This window comes from Marmota marmota, unplaced genomic scaffold (genome assembly GCF_001458135.2).
Source record: "Marmota marmota marmota unplaced genomic scaffold, marMar, whole genome shotgun sequence".
Classification (NCBI taxonomy): domain Eukaryota; kingdom Metazoa; phylum Chordata; class Mammalia; order Rodentia; family Sciuridae; genus Marmota; species Marmota marmota.
The window spans coordinates 42683334-42697329 of record NW_026000082.1 but is presented as its reverse complement, the minus strand read 5'-3'; the positions used below and the strand labels follow the sequence as shown (position 1 = coordinate 42697329).

The 13996-nt window shown below is 61.0% G+C and overlaps 2 protein-coding genes across 3 annotated transcripts in view; one reads left to right on the top strand and one right to left on the bottom strand.

Annotated features, from left to right (window-relative positions):
* The first annotated feature begins 327 nt into the window (after positions 1 to 327).
* On the top strand, positions 328 to 3784 carry LOC125620497. Of its 2 annotated transcripts, XM_048816264.1 has the most exons (4): positions 342 to 680; positions 933 to 1095; positions 1185 to 1376; positions 2797 to 3784. In XM_048816264.1, the coding sequence occupies exons 1-4, from the start codon at positions 625 to 627 to the stop codon at positions 3268 to 3270; spliced, it is 885 nt and encodes a 294-aa protein (XP_048672221.1). In that variant the 5' UTR covers positions 342 to 624; the 3' UTR covers positions 3271 to 3784. The 2 variants fall into 2 exon arrangements, 1 of the variants encoding a protein (XP_048672221.1); XR_007352233.1 differs by having other exon boundaries at positions 328 to 680; positions 933 to 2143.
* Positions 3785 to 3898: 114 nt separating this feature from the next.
* Epha2 (EPH receptor A2) overlaps positions 3899 to 13996 on the bottom strand; it is a 25410-nt gene continuing 15312 nt past the window's right edge. Inside the window, exons 5-17 of the mRNA XM_048816265.1 lie at positions 13640 to 13996; positions 13018 to 13133; positions 12596 to 12749; positions 12025 to 12124; positions 11558 to 11613; positions 11168 to 11293; positions 10873 to 11061; positions 10672 to 10733; positions 10360 to 10569; positions 10093 to 10242; positions 9403 to 9596; positions 8639 to 8794; positions 3899 to 4862 (exon numbers count right to left, since the gene is read on the bottom strand). The exon at positions 13640 to 13996 is cut by the window's right edge and continues 11 nt beyond it. Of these exons, the coding sequence (XP_048672222.1) occupies positions 4757 to 4862; positions 8639 to 8794; positions 9403 to 9596; positions 10093 to 10242; positions 10360 to 10569; positions 10672 to 10733; positions 10873 to 11061; positions 11168 to 11293; positions 11558 to 11613; positions 12025 to 12124; positions 12596 to 12749; positions 13018 to 13133; positions 13640 to 13996 (1976 nt within the window). The 3' untranslated portion in view covers positions 3899 to 4756. The remainder of the gene's footprint in view (positions 4863 to 8638; positions 8795 to 9402; positions 9597 to 10092; positions 10243 to 10359; positions 10570 to 10671; positions 10734 to 10872; positions 11062 to 11167; positions 11294 to 11557; positions 11614 to 12024; positions 12125 to 12595; positions 12750 to 13017; positions 13134 to 13639) is intronic.

Genomic DNA, 13996 nt, shown 5'->3' with positions numbered 1-13996 from the left:
AAACCCCCAAGGCTTCTAATTGCCCCTTCGTGTTAGGCGGTGAGATGAGCTGGTCCTTGTCTGATGACTGTAACCTTGCTGAGCCTCAGTGTTCCCATCTAATAATGGGAATAAATCCATGCCTTGCAGGGCTACAAACCTTCAATAAGACAACATGAAGCCAGGCACCATGGTGCACACCGATAAGCCCAGAGGCTTGGGAGGCTGAGGCTGAAGGACTGCAAGGTTAAGGCCAGCCTCAGCAACTCAGTGAGACCCTGACTCTAAATAAAATATATAAAAAGGGCTGGGGATGAGGCTCAGGGTTAAGTGCCCCTAGGTTCAAACCCTGGTACCAAAAAAACAAGAGTCTCAGGCCTGGCTCAGTGACTGGCACATAGTAGGTGCTCAGAAATGTTTGATGGCTTCTCTGTTTCTGTGGTTCCAGTCAGCCAGCAGGAGCTGAGCCACCTGCCCCACAGGTAGTCCTGCCCCAAACCTGGTCGGACATGGAATAATCTTCCCTGGGGCACCACCAGGATTTCAGGTCAAGCCTAGCCAGTCCTTCTCCCTTTTTATTTATCTGTTTATTGAGCAAATATTTATTGCGGGGCCAACTGCATCGGGGAACGAGTGATCAGTGTCATGCGCAGCCTGGGTGCAGCCCAGAGGCCCGAGCTGCAGATCCAAGCGCTTTCCAAGTAGGTGCTCCTCAGGCTCCTGTTTATGGCTCACGGGGCCCATCCTAGATCCTGGGCCACAGCCAGGGCTGGGGGGTGTGAGTGGGGAGGAAGGGCAGAGAGCAGGCCGGTTCCTCTAGGATTTGCTAATTAATTGGGTAGTCGAAGGCCGGTTCCGGGCGAAACTGTTTTGACTTGTACCCAGATGGGAGGCTGGAGGGAGGGGCGAGTCCCCTCCCAGAGCTCTCTAATTGCTGCCTTTGTCTCTGTCAGGGTTTTGCTGGGCCCTAACTGCAAGGCCCTGCAGCTCAGAGCCCAGGAGGGCAGCAGGCTGCAGGCCCATTTCCCAGCCGGGAAGACCGAGGCGGCTGGTGGCAGGGCTGGTGGTCTAGAGCCAGTGTGGAGGCAGAGGGGGGCTGTCCCGGTCACCTCCCAGGTGTGAAGGGGAGGCTGGGGCCTACCCACAGACCTGGAATCAGGCAGGGCCAACCTCCTCCTGACATTCCCTGTCCCCTCATCTGACAGCCTCCCACTTGGTCTGGGACGGAACTTCCTCGAAGAAGCTGCCTGGACCCTCCAGATTGGGTCAGGTGCACCCCCCAGTTTCTGTTCCACCGGCTCCTCTTCTGCCTCCGTGGCCCCCACTGGACTCATGTGGACAGAGAGCGGCTTCATGCGACTCTGTGGCTCACTGCCTGGCCTGGCACAGAGCAGGAGGTGACCAGAGGGAAGGAACAGAGGGACAGACACTCCGGGTGTCTGGGGTCTGTGGCAGTGTGGCCTCAGTGTCCCCAGAACTAGTGATTCCCATACCTCCGCTAGCGAGGCACCCATGACAGGAGGGAGGGCAGTGTCCGGTCCTGGGTGCCGAGGGAGGCCGGCGGCCAGCTGTGTAGCCAGGCCTCTGTGGCGCGGGGCGAAGGGCTGGATCAGCACCGCCAGGGCTTGACTTGGGCTCCCTCCTGCTGCCCATGGGCTGGTGGCCCTGGCAAGCTCAGCCAGCCGCTGCAGCCCTGGAGGGTCATGAAAGGATCTAGGCCAAGCCCTTGGGTGCAGTGTCGGGCCCAGCTGACCTGGGCAGGTGCTTGCTGATGCCCGATCTTGCCCCGGGCACAGGCTCCTTCTGCCCTCGGTGGCTTGTTTGCTTTTTCACTCGTGACGGGGGAACTTGGATCACTTGGTCACGAGCTGCTGGCTGGGTTTCGCTGCTGTGAAGTTACTTTTTCCATTTTTTAAAAAAATTTTAACCCTTGCTGTACTTACAGACTTTCTTTTTTGCAGTCCTGGGGATTGAGCCATGGAACCCGGGGTGCCCCACCACTGAGCTACATCCTCAGCCCTTCCTTGTTTTTATTTGGAGACAGGCTCTGGAACTTGCTCCAGCCTCAGTCTCCCAGGTCCTTGGGCGTGCTTCGCCCCGGGCTCGGCCATCTCTCCCAGGGGGCCTGGTTCCGTCTGTTGGAGAAGCGTGTGGAGGAGCCCAGGTCTGGGGCTGGGTGTGCATGTTATTAGAGGGGTGTCAGTGCATTCCGGCCTTCTAGGGGACACAGCTTAGTTTGCTTCAATTTAAAAATTAAGTTTCCCTTTTAGCCAGTTGTGGGGTCTCTGGGGAACTAGAGAGAGCTGCCTTTGAGTCCAGGGTCCGTCTGTGGCCTCTAGGCTTGTGCGGGCTCCCAGGCCCCACGGAGGGCCTCAGGTCCAGCAGGGCTGTGAGGGAGCGGGAGGGAGCACGGGACTCGCCAGGCCCAGCCCTTCCTCGACCGTGCCTGCTCACCAGTGGGGATGAGCTCAGCAGCCTGGTGGCTTCAGGAACGGGCTGACCCCCTGCTGGACCAACAGCTCTGTGGCCCTGGTCCAGCCAGAGGTAGAGTGGCTACCTGAACCAGGCCAGGCAAGGGTGAGGCCCCAGGAAGTTCTGCTGAGCACCATGCCAGCCCACCTGGTGGCCCAGCACTAGTGAGAGGGGAGGAAGGCCAGCTGCCCTGACCTCTCTCACCCTGCCCAGCCCCAGCCCCACCCTACCCAGGAAAGTCTCACCCAGCAGGGAGCTGGGCAGTGCAGGCCTTGCCACCCCAGGGCAAGCAGCATCTGTCCTGTCCCCCACGACTCCAGGCTGAGTCGATGCTGCCTCTACCAGGGACGGGAATCCTGCCACGTGCTGCTTAAAGGCTGCAATGGCTCCCTATTACCCTCAAGCAAAATCCCACTCCTGGACCTGCCCTGCAAGACCTTGGCGAATTCGGCAGAACCCGTGTCACGACTTCAGAACACCAGGCTGCCGGCGGGTCCCTTGCACAACCCTGGCTGCACGCCCCGCACCTGCCCTGCCAGCCTCGCCCCGCCCACGGCCTCGCTGGCCGATCCCTCCCAGTCCCTCAGCCTCAGCCCTGGGGCTGCCTCCTTCGGGAAGCCTTCCTCCAGATCGTCTCCGTGCGCCTGGCCCTTCCCTGGTGGCCTGTGTTCAACACCTTCCCGAGCTCTGCTTCCCACAGCCTCTGACCCGCAGGGCAGCAGCCGGGTGCAGCGGGGAGAGGTTGGGACTGGGATTGGGGGATTGAGGTGCCCTCTTCACACGGCCAGGGCTGACCCCCATCTCCCAAGGTGGCTCTAGTGGGTGGGAGAAGGCAAGGGGGAGGTCAGTTGGGAAAGTCCAAAGACTCTGCTGTGTCTTCTGCAGGGGACGAGGCCCCGGCCAGCATCCCTTGGTCCCCTCTGTGAGAAAAGCATCTCAGATCTGGCCTCTGCCCCTCACTTGCTGTGTGGCCTTGGGGCAAGCCTGTTCACTGGGCTCGGCCTCAGTTTGCCTCTCCTGTAGAATGGGGCCACCCACAAAACCCGTCACAGGTCGCTGAAGCTCCGACAAGACAAAACCTGTGAAAAACTTCTGTAAACCTCTGAGCGCCGCTGAAGAATCTCTTCCAACAACTCCGTGGAGCCGTGTGGGAGGGAGGCCGGCAGCTGCCCCCACTGCGCGCCTGCCTAGTGCCTGCCTGGCCCGGCCAAAGCCTGGAGATCAAAGGTGACTGAGGCCTGCTGGCATGGAGGCCGGGCTTGGCAGGGCCTGCTCCCTGGCCCCTTGCCCACCTCCCACCCACCCCCGTTCCCAGTGACACGACATGCCTGCCTTACGCAAGAAGCTCTGTCTAAACACCCGGGGTTAGTGGGGAGCCCTTGCCCGACACCCCACACAGGAGGCCTCTGGATCCCCAGCCCGCTCCCAAGGCCGAGAGCCAAGATCGGTTTGAACATCTGCAACTTTATTCCAGAGCAGAAATAAGTCATTTTCTAACAATAAATATAAAAAAAATAATAAATTAAGGTTTCAAAAAATATCCAACAAAACAAGGTCATTAACACTGACAATGTGGGAATGTCGTCTAGAGGGCGGGAGACGGGGTGGACGGGCGGCCGGCAGGAACCTCCTGCAGCATGGGCGCCCGCCGCGTCCACCAGGCCCGCTCTGCCCCCAGCCCTGCAGGGCCCCTGCCACACGCGCACTCTCTCCGTGAAGTACAAAATATAGATTTAAAAAACCTCAACACAACCAAGCGTCCCGAAAGGGCCCAGGAGAGCAAGAGATTGGCCTGTTAGGGCTGAGGACAGGGCCTGGGGTCTGCAGAAGGCCCGAGGGACGGAGCACCACTGTGGCTCTCACCCAGCCAAGTTCAAGGTCTGCCCTTGTACAGCGAGGGGTGGGGCTCGAGGCGGCCACCTGTTCACGTGGCCAGGGCTGACCCCCATCTCCCAAGGTGGCTTCTACCAGGTGGGAGGAGGCAAAGTGGGGGTCAGTTTGGAATGTCCCTCGTGGATGTCCGAGGTCTCGGTGGGGCTTGCCCGGGGGCATGCTGGGAACTTGATGGTGCCTGCTAAGTGCTGGGCCGTGTCCCTCACTGGGGACGGGGCTGCAGCCAGCATCCCCGAGGGTCTCATCAGTTCAGGGCAGGATGTCCTCCATGACCCCCCAGCAGAGTCCTCAGGGGGGCATCAATAAGAACAACTAGAAATAAATAAGGTCCCTGGTGGTCAACTGCAGAGCCGGCAGGGGGGCCATTTGGATCCTTCAAGTACTCTCGGCCGAGGGTGCACCAGGCCGCGGCTCAGATGGGGATCCCCACGGCGTTCACCTGGTCCTTGAGTCCCAGTAGGCTGTAGGCAATGCGTTTCTGGTGGCCAGGCAGCCGCACCCCGATCCTCTTAATGTCTCTGCGGGCAGGCAGGGGGAGGGAGAGGGAGAGTTAGGGGCCAGAGCTGCGGAGGGAGGTGGACAGGGCAGGGAGGGTAGGGGAAACAAGGAGCAGAACCAGGGGACCTGTGGGAGACAGAGTTCCTGTCAGGGAGGCCCGAAGAGATCCTGAGAGGGTCTAAGATGGCCTATCATCACCAAAGTTACGAAAATGACTGAAGTGCCCACTCTGCCTGTTTTTAATCTAATCAAACTTCACAATTATCTCTGAGGTAGGTGCTCGTTTTAGCTCCCTATTGCCGATTTAGGAATTGAAGCTCAGAGAAGTGGAGTGACTTGCCCAAGGTCACACAGCTCTCTAGTGATAAAGAGCTGGGTATTAACCAGTGGGGAGCCGAGGCCCCTTCTCTAGGTGGCAGGAGGCCACCGCCAGGTGACTGGTTTCCAGGGACCCTCGAAGGCCATTGCACAAAGCCCTCCTCCGCTCAAGGTCTCTTCCTATCTGTCCATCGCCTCATTTCAAGTTCCCCTCAGGCAGCTGAGGAAGGGCTCAGGATATACTTGCTGAAGGACCATCAGCATTAAAGCTCTGACGGACAGAGTGACCAGGTCGCCTGAGGCCGGTGTCTTCCCTGGTGTGCACCCTGATTCCCTCCCCTGTTAAAGGGGATGGCAGTGCCCGATGGCAGGCGGGAGACCCCAGGGACAGCAGAGGGCGCAGCTTCAGTGCCAGGTGGGAAGCTGTTCCCAGGAGTGCCGGCCTCCCCTCCCACCCGAGAGAGGTGCAGGCTCCTGCCTCTCCCTGGTCACGCCCGCCATCCCCTTGTAAAACCACTTAGGCTCCCGGCAACCCGCAACAGGACGTTTATTGCTAACTTTGGGAGTTTTCTCCCCTGCTCTCCTCACCCGCCAGCCCAAACCCATGAAAACACCCAGGATTTTACAGCCGTCTCTTGGCTGTAAACGAAGCTAATTATATGGTGCAAGCTCCTATTTGCAATTCCGGAGACATGACTTTCCCACAGGCTCCCCTCTGAGAAGTGCTGAGCAGGGAAGGGCAGACCCAGGTGAGGGAGGTGGCTGCTCATGCTGCAGCAAGAAAGCCAGAAGTTAGATTTTAAGGACAACTTCCAAACCTACCACCTGAATGACACTTTAAACCTACATAGCTAGGAGCACTTTCCCACCCCTAGAGGTGTTATAGTGTGGATGCTGGAAAAGCACTTATTGAGAAAAGTCAGGATCCTGGGTAGCTAAAGTGCTGAAGTCTGCATGTGGGTCCCAGATGACACTGACACTCTAAGAACCACCAGAATCTGTGAGCTCCTAGACACGTACGGAGGCTGGCACCCCCATACCGCCCCTCCAGGGGTCCTGGCACATGCCAGGTCCTCAGGGAGGACCTGCTGAGCACAGAATGAGCAGATGAGTGCTTTTTGTGAGGATGGAGCCACTGCCCAGCCCATCTCGGGCTCCTCTCCTCCATCAGAGCAGCGCAGGCTCATCTCCCGGGGGCTGAGTGGTCTCTGACCCCATTTGGGAGGCAGAAGCCCCGGGTGGGTCTGTCCTGGGTCTTTACATGTAAAAAGGGAGGGTCAGCGAGCCTCTCCTGAGAGCAGCCCAGCCCCTCCTCCTTCCTTTCCTAACCGCGAACAGAGCAAGGCACTGGGACCAGCTAGTGACCCACGGCAGACGCCCCGAGCCTGTCCTGCCAGCGGGGGTCCCCGATGCTGGGCAGCCCTCCACCAGCTTCCTGAACGGAGCAAGGTGACACCTTGCTGGGCCACCTCCTGAGCACTCGTAATGCCAGCTCTGGCCAGGAAACTCCCAGGCCACCTACCCAATGCACATCTATGGCATGTGGCTCTGAGTCTAGGAGGGGGACACGAGGAATGGCCCCCGGCGCCTGCAAGTCACTCAACCACTCTCCCTGTGCTGTTCCTCCTGCAGAGCCTGTCCCGGGGCTGTGGCCTGTGGCCCGGCCACACACAGGGCACTGCTCACTGTCGCCTTGACACTGGGCAGGACCTGCTGTCAGGCTGGGCAATTTGGGGGCGTGTACAACACCCACCTGTCCCATCACTCCTCGTCTAGCCAGAAACTCGGGCAGGAGCGAGCAGCAGGCCCCGGGGAGGGGCCGAGGGAGCAGAGAGGCGGGGGCCAGGGACAGGAAGCCAAAGCGCGAGCCCACCAGGCCAGGGCCCCGTGCCCCTGCCACCAGCTCCCGTGAGGTCTACGCCGTGGACACAACACACTGCAGATTTGTAAAATTGTGTTGAGATCCCCATCTCCTTGGGGAGTCTGCGCGGCTGTGAGTCCCGCGGGCCCAGTACCCCGGCAGGCTGGCGGGAGGACGGGGTGCCGGCTGAGTCCCTGCTTTATCCAGTTCCTTCCAAACCACACACACACACGTGAGCACACGGCCTCTGTCCATCCCAGAGAGCCCTGTCCCTGCTCGTGGGAAAGGAATTGGCCAGGAGCACCCCAGGCTATTTCGGGACGTTTCTAAGAACATGTGTTTCCTGTAAGGACTTCTCGCCCTCCGCTCTGGTCACCAGGAGAGAAGCTGTGCTGTCCTCCAGGGGGACCCCTGGAGGGGCCAAGGGGCCTGGCCCAGGTTCCCAGGGAGGAGAGAGCTCGGGAACCTGGGTATTTATTTGACCATGGTCTACAGGCAGAAAGCCAGGGAGACGTGGACAAGGAGACCCCAGCTAAGCCCTCACTAGGTGCTGGGCATGTCCACCCACCTCAGACCCATGCAGGCCCCACAGCAGGAAATGGCCACCCAGGTCAAAGTGGACTTAATAGGATCAAGGTGATTAGGAAGAGGGAGAGATGGGACTTGAACCCAGGGGTGACCACAGAGCCCAAGTGTGTGCCTGCCCTTGGCTGGCAGTGAGAGAGACCCAGGGACCTGTGTCTCCTTCCCATGTCTCTGCACCTCCCTCTGGTTAGCTCTGTCCCTGCCTGATTCCCACTGCAGGACGTCCCCCTGGGGCAGGACACAGCCAGCAGGCTGGAAGCCCCACTGAGCAGCTTCCAGAAGCCCTAGAGAATATTCATGCAGAGACCCAAGTCCCAGGACTTCTGTGATCCAGAACTGTGGGAGGCCAGGTCATCCCCTCCAAGTGGTTCCCAAAACCTCCCGGGCCAGGGTCTGTTCTTGATGAGACCTTGGACGCTGCACAATCAGAGCTGTTGGGACCCACTACTATTTTTAGAGGCACAGAAGGCTAAGAGCATAATGTCCTCTCCCTGCAGGGACCGGAAGAGGTGGCCCTGCCAAGGCTGTGCTGGGAAGTCATGGTGCTGGAGTGCAGGGGGCAGGAGAGTCCGGAGGGGCAGCCAGACAGAGGGCAGACCCAGGACTGGCAAGCCTCTGCAGGGCTGAGAGCCACCATATGGGGACAGTGCCCGGGAGCCGCTGGCAGGAACTTTCTCTTGTACCTATCTCTTCTGTCTGGCGGAGACGTGGATAGGCCCTACTGCCTCGTCCTAGTAAGGACTGGGTCCAACGGCTCCATCCCAGAGCTGGCCTGCAGTCAGCCCGCCGCTAGTGGCTATGCTATTGTGACATTAACTGTTATTTTCCCTTTCTGGAGAAAGAGGCAGGAAGGGTGGGCGTGGAGGGTGGACCCCAGAACCACTGGCAGCCAGCCTGTTCTGCTCTTCCTGCCCAGCCCCTCCCCCCCAGGGAGAGACAGAAGCAGCAAGGGAGGTGGGCGGGAGGGTGAGGATGTGGATAGGGTGTCCGGGCAGCCTCCAGGAGGGAGGCGGGGCCGTGGGTGCTACTCACTCGCTGGTCATCTGTACCACCTTCTCGATGGCATTGTAGCCAGCTGCCATGAAGTGCTCTGTGTACTGCTGCATCTTGATGGACTCCAGCCACTCGGACACCGTGCGGAAGGGCACCCCCTCTGAGCCGCTGGTGCTGGGCAGCCGGATGGACACCCTGGAAGGGGAACCGCCCGCGTGCAGGTGAGAGGCTGCAGCACCCAGCCTGTCCCAGGCCCCAGCCCTGCTGCCCCCTAATCTGGGCAGCTCACACAGCTGCCTGAGCAGGTTTCCTCATCTGGGCAATAGGGAAGCCCAGCCAGTCTGGGTTCTAGGAGACGGTGGCACATCGGTAGTGGTCGGTCCACAGCTGTCTCTACTGTGGTTCCCCTGATCCTACCAACAAGACCACCGTCAGGAGCCCCAAATCACAAAGCGTAAGGGGCAGAGATTCAGGGTCCTGGAGTCACAACCCCAGCCTGGCCACTTGCCAGCCACAAAAGATATTTAATCGCGGTCTCAGTTTCCTCATCTACACAAAGGGGATCATTACAGGACCCTGTCCCCAGGAGGTAAAGCATGCTGGGCGCTGAGGGGTGCACACGGCATCAAGGAGGCTGGTACTCACCAGAGACAACCCCGTCTAGCCCAAGGGAAGCCCAAGCGTACCTCCTGAGCCCTCCTTGCTGCCCCTGACTCCCCCCAGCTGCCCACTACACCCAAGTGGCTCAGGAGTCCCCAGGAGTGAAGTTGGGGGTCACCACGGGCAAAGGGCATGGGACTCACCGGGGGTCGAAGTCAGCCAGGGTCTTGAGGGAGTCAGGGGCGCGGATGAGCTTGTCGAGGATGCTGACAATGTCGGCGAACTTGGGGCGCCGGGCACGGTCCTGCTGCCAGCACTGCATCATGAGCTGATAGATGGCTGAGGGGCAATCCATGGGTGTGGGCAGCCGGAAGCCATCGTTGATGGCTTTCATCACCTGGGTGGCAAAGGAGGGTCAGGGTGGCCATGGCAGGAAGCCACCGCAGCCTGGGGCACAGACCCCCTGCCCCCGTCCCTGGCACAGAGATAGGAAGGGACGGGCCAGGCGCAGGGGCTGGCTCCTGGAGGAAGGAACCGCAGATCCGGCTCCCCAGCAAGGTCCCATAGGGCAGCCACACTGTGGCCTCTGCGGCCCAGCCTCCCTCTGGACTTCCCTTGGCGGGGGTGCTCCTCCTCCTCATGCCTGGGTCAGAAACCAGGCACCGGGACACACACACACGCAAACACACGTGCACCCTCTCACACACACACGTGTGCACACACCCCCACTTCCTGCTTCCTCGGCTCTGTACCCACTGGACTGTAGGCAGGGACCAGGGCCTGGCGCCCAGCATGAGCCCTGGCACAGCCCCAGCCTCCCTCCTCTGCCTGGGCCCTAGGATTTGGGAACATCCAGAGGGTTGGGGTCCATTCAGCCTGGGAAGGGCCCCCACCTCGTGGTTGGACAGCTCCCAGTAGGGCCGCTCGCCGTAGGCCATGACCTCCCACATGACAATGCCGTAGCTCCACACGTCGCTGGCCGAGGTGAACTTGCGGTAGGAGATGGCCTCAGGGGCCGTCCACCGGATCGGGATCTTGCCGCCCTGCAGAGGACAGGCCCAGTCACCGCTGTCCCTCTGGCCAGGCCTCTGGGGCAGCGTGAAGGCTGCTTCACCCCCGCCCCCCCAGCCCCCACAGTGACGGCCCCTCTCCCAGCTCACACTGGTGGTGTAGGTGGCCTCGGGGTCATCCTCCAGCACGCGGGACAGGCCAAAGTCGGACACCTTGCAGACCAGGTTGCTGTTGACCAGGATGTTGCGGGCGGCCAGGTCGCGGTGGACGTAGTTCATGTTGGCCAGGTACTTCATGCCCGATGCGATGCCCCGCAGCATGCCCACCAGCTGCAGCACGCTGAACTCGCCGTCCTTCTCCTGCCCAGGCACAGGCCCTCAGCTCCCATGTGGCCCTGAGCCACCAGGGCACCCCCCGCACCCCGGCTCAGCATCCTCGCCCGCCACTGCCCATGTCCTTACCCGGAGGAACTTGTCGAGGGCCCCGTTCTCCATGTACTCCGTGATGATCATCATGGGTTTGTCTGCGGGGTGTGGGCACAGGGGTGAGAGGCAGGCAGGCCAGATGTGTGGGCCAGGTGGGCACGGCTAGGGTCGGGTGGCCCTGAGGCAGTCCCTCTGCCCCCACCCTGTGTCAGGCCCCTAGGGTCCCCCAAGTCTCACATTTAGAGACCACGCCCTCCAGACGGATGATGTTGTGGTGGCTGAACTGGCCCATGATGCTGGCCTCGCTCAGGAAGTCCACGCGCTGCTTCTCTGTGTAGCCTGCCTTCAGGGTCTTGATGGCCACGGGCACCTCTTTCTTCCCCGAGGACGCCTTCAGGGTCCCCTTGTACACCTCCCCAAACTCTCCTGTGGGTGGGCAAGGTAGGGGACCTCCTGGTCAGCCTGGGTGCCAAATGGCCCCACCCGAATCACCCATTGCCCGCCTCCCCTGGTGACAGGTGTGCCAGCTGACCTGCTCCGATCACCTTCTGCCGGGTGACACAGGACGGGTGGATCTCGGTGGTGAACTTGAGCACAGCCTGATTGGGGTCTTCATATGTGTGAGGGTCCACGTACGTCTTCAGGGGCTTCAGCTGTTCTGGAAGGGGAGAGAAGGGGCGGGGTCACAGAACGCCCGGGAGGCCAAGTCCCTAAAGGAGAAGGGAGAAGCCACGTGACCAGGGACCTGGGGGACAGGCCAGGCCTGGGGCACAGGCCTTCTGGAAGAGCCCTGAGAGCTGCCGGATGATGCCTCTGTGCCCACCCAGAGCCCTAGGACGTTCTGGCTGCCCTCAGCTCTGCACAGAGCTGAGGGGGTGTCCCGGGGAGGGGACAGGCCGGCACGGGGTGGGCTGCATCTCACCTGACTTGGAGAAGTAGACGTCCTCTGAGGACTGGCGAGCGCGCAGACTCCTCCTCCTGAAAGAACCCACAGGGACCCAGATACACAAGGTCAGAGAGGCCTGCCCGGGCCGGGGGAGCCCCCTGCGGGCACTGGGCGTGGGGAACCGGAGGAAATGAGCCAGTCGGGACTCACACTTTGGGATCCACGCCCCATAATGGCCCCATAAGTGGCCATAACAAGGGCTTCTCTCATCAGGGCTGCCAGGCCTCCTGCAGGGCGGCTACCCACCATGTCCTGAGCCCCTGTGGTGCCAGGCACCTGCCTGGCGTGTCTGGCTCGGCACACCTTCACGTCACCCAGGAGCTGGGGACTGCAAGGCACTGGACTAGATTAGCCTCAGCCCCACTCCTCAGAGGAGGAAACTGAGGTTCCTGCCCTGAATCCTCCCCCAGCCTTCGGGGACCTGGGTGTGGGCTCTGACCAACCTGCGGTGGATGAAGAAGCCGATTCCTGCCAGCACCAGAAGCAAGAAGACGCCAACAGCCACACCGCTAATCACTGCCATGTTGCTAGAACCTTCTGTGGCTGCAGGAAAGACCAGCTGATGACAGGGGGCCCCCCCACTCAAATCATGCAAACTCCCCTGCTGCACCCAAGACCACTGCAGGCACCTAGGACACCCGGGGTCTCTATGTGCTGGCCGCAAGAGTAATCCTGAGGCCCTTGAGGACATGTTCTTCCCTCCCATGGACAGCCAGCTCGGGGCCTCCCCGGGGCCTCGTGGCAGGGACTCAGCTCTGGCTCTGTCCGTGGTGCACAATCTGAACTCAGGTCTCCAACGCCAGAGCCCACAGCCTGAATGCACCTCCCTGGTCCTCTACGCCCCAACCTCAATTTTGCCCTCTCCCACCGGGAGACAGCCCATGCAGGGCTGTCCCAGGCTCCAGCTGACCAGGAGACACGAGTTTCTCGCCTCTTGGATCCACCCCCACCCCATGTCCCGATGGCTCGGTTTCAGAGCCTTAGTCTGGCACGTGCCCGGGGCCCCCGACTCACACAGCGTCTGGAACTCATGCACCTTGCTACCAGCACCCTGGCCCTCCTGCGTCAGCGCCTGCACCTGGACCAGGTAGATGGTGTCAGGAACCAGGTCATCCAGGGTCACAGAGAAGCCCTCAGTGCGGCGCACGTTGTAGCTGTTGGAGTCCCCCTGTGGGTGGCAGGGAGCAGGCAATGAGGCCACTGCAGGACCTCTGCTCAGCACCCCGAGACACCGTCCAGCCGGCTGATCCCGGAGGCCTTCCCTCCCTGACCGCTGTTTCCAGGATCTAGAGCACGTCTACACATCTCTGCTGAGCCGCCCTGGGAGACCCCAGACCTGCTTCCCAGCTGCAGAGGGGAGTCCCTCCAGATGGCGTGGGTGTGGACATCTACGTGACCAGCCCACCCCGTCCTAGCGCGGACCCTCAGTGGGTTACCTTCTTGCGGTAGGTGACCTCATACTTCCACACTCGGCTCTGTTGTGGCGGGGGGATGCTCCAGGTGACGCTGAGTGACGTGGTGCTGCGGCCCTCCAGCCTCACCTTGGGGGGCTCTGGGCAGGCAGAGAGTGGGGAAGGGTGTGAGGAGCCACTGGGGGACAGGGGACAGAGAACCAGCGGGCCCAGGACCAGCTGCCCCCAAAGCCCAGGCTCCCAGACCCCACCCTGAGTCCTTAAAGGCAAGCTCCAGAGCAGATCACAGAGCCCCAGGCCCCACCCCAGGGGCTGGCACAGAAGTGCCCTCTGAGTATTTAGTACACAAATAATAAAAATTAAATAATTGTTGTGAACCAAGCTCTGCTCTAAGAGTCTTAAAGATAATAGTTTGTTCAATCTTTTCAATCGTCATTATCATACCCAATTCACACATGAGAAAACTGAGGCCCAGAGAGGCTAAGTAACTTGCCCACGGTCACAGAGCTTGGAAGTGGCTCCAGAGACAGTGTTTTCAACTTCTTGTTCTGCTGCCTATCTCTGGAACGCAGCTGAGCCCTGGGTGGCTGTCCTCTGCCACCTGGACAGGCTCCCCCAGGGCACAGCCACCACCCCTGGGACTCACCTGTCTGGTTGATGCTGACACTGGCCGTGCGGAAGCTGCGGCTGGTCACAAGGTCCGAGACACCATTGCGGGCCTCGACGGCAAAGGTGTAGTTCATGTGGGGCTCCAGGTCGCTGACTGTCACGCTGGTCCGAGTCAGCGCGTGGGGGGGCTCTGAGTAGCGCACGCTGGCCTCGCAGGGCCCGCACTGGCCGGTCTCCGGCCAGCACTGTTCACAGGTGACACTGTAGACGATGTCGTCGCGGCCCCCGCTGTCCTGGGGTGGTGTCCACCGCAGCTCCACGTTGGCGCCCATGCCCACGGCTGTGAGGTAGTGGGGGGCGGAGGGCGGGCGGGCCGGGATGACCGGGGCTGATG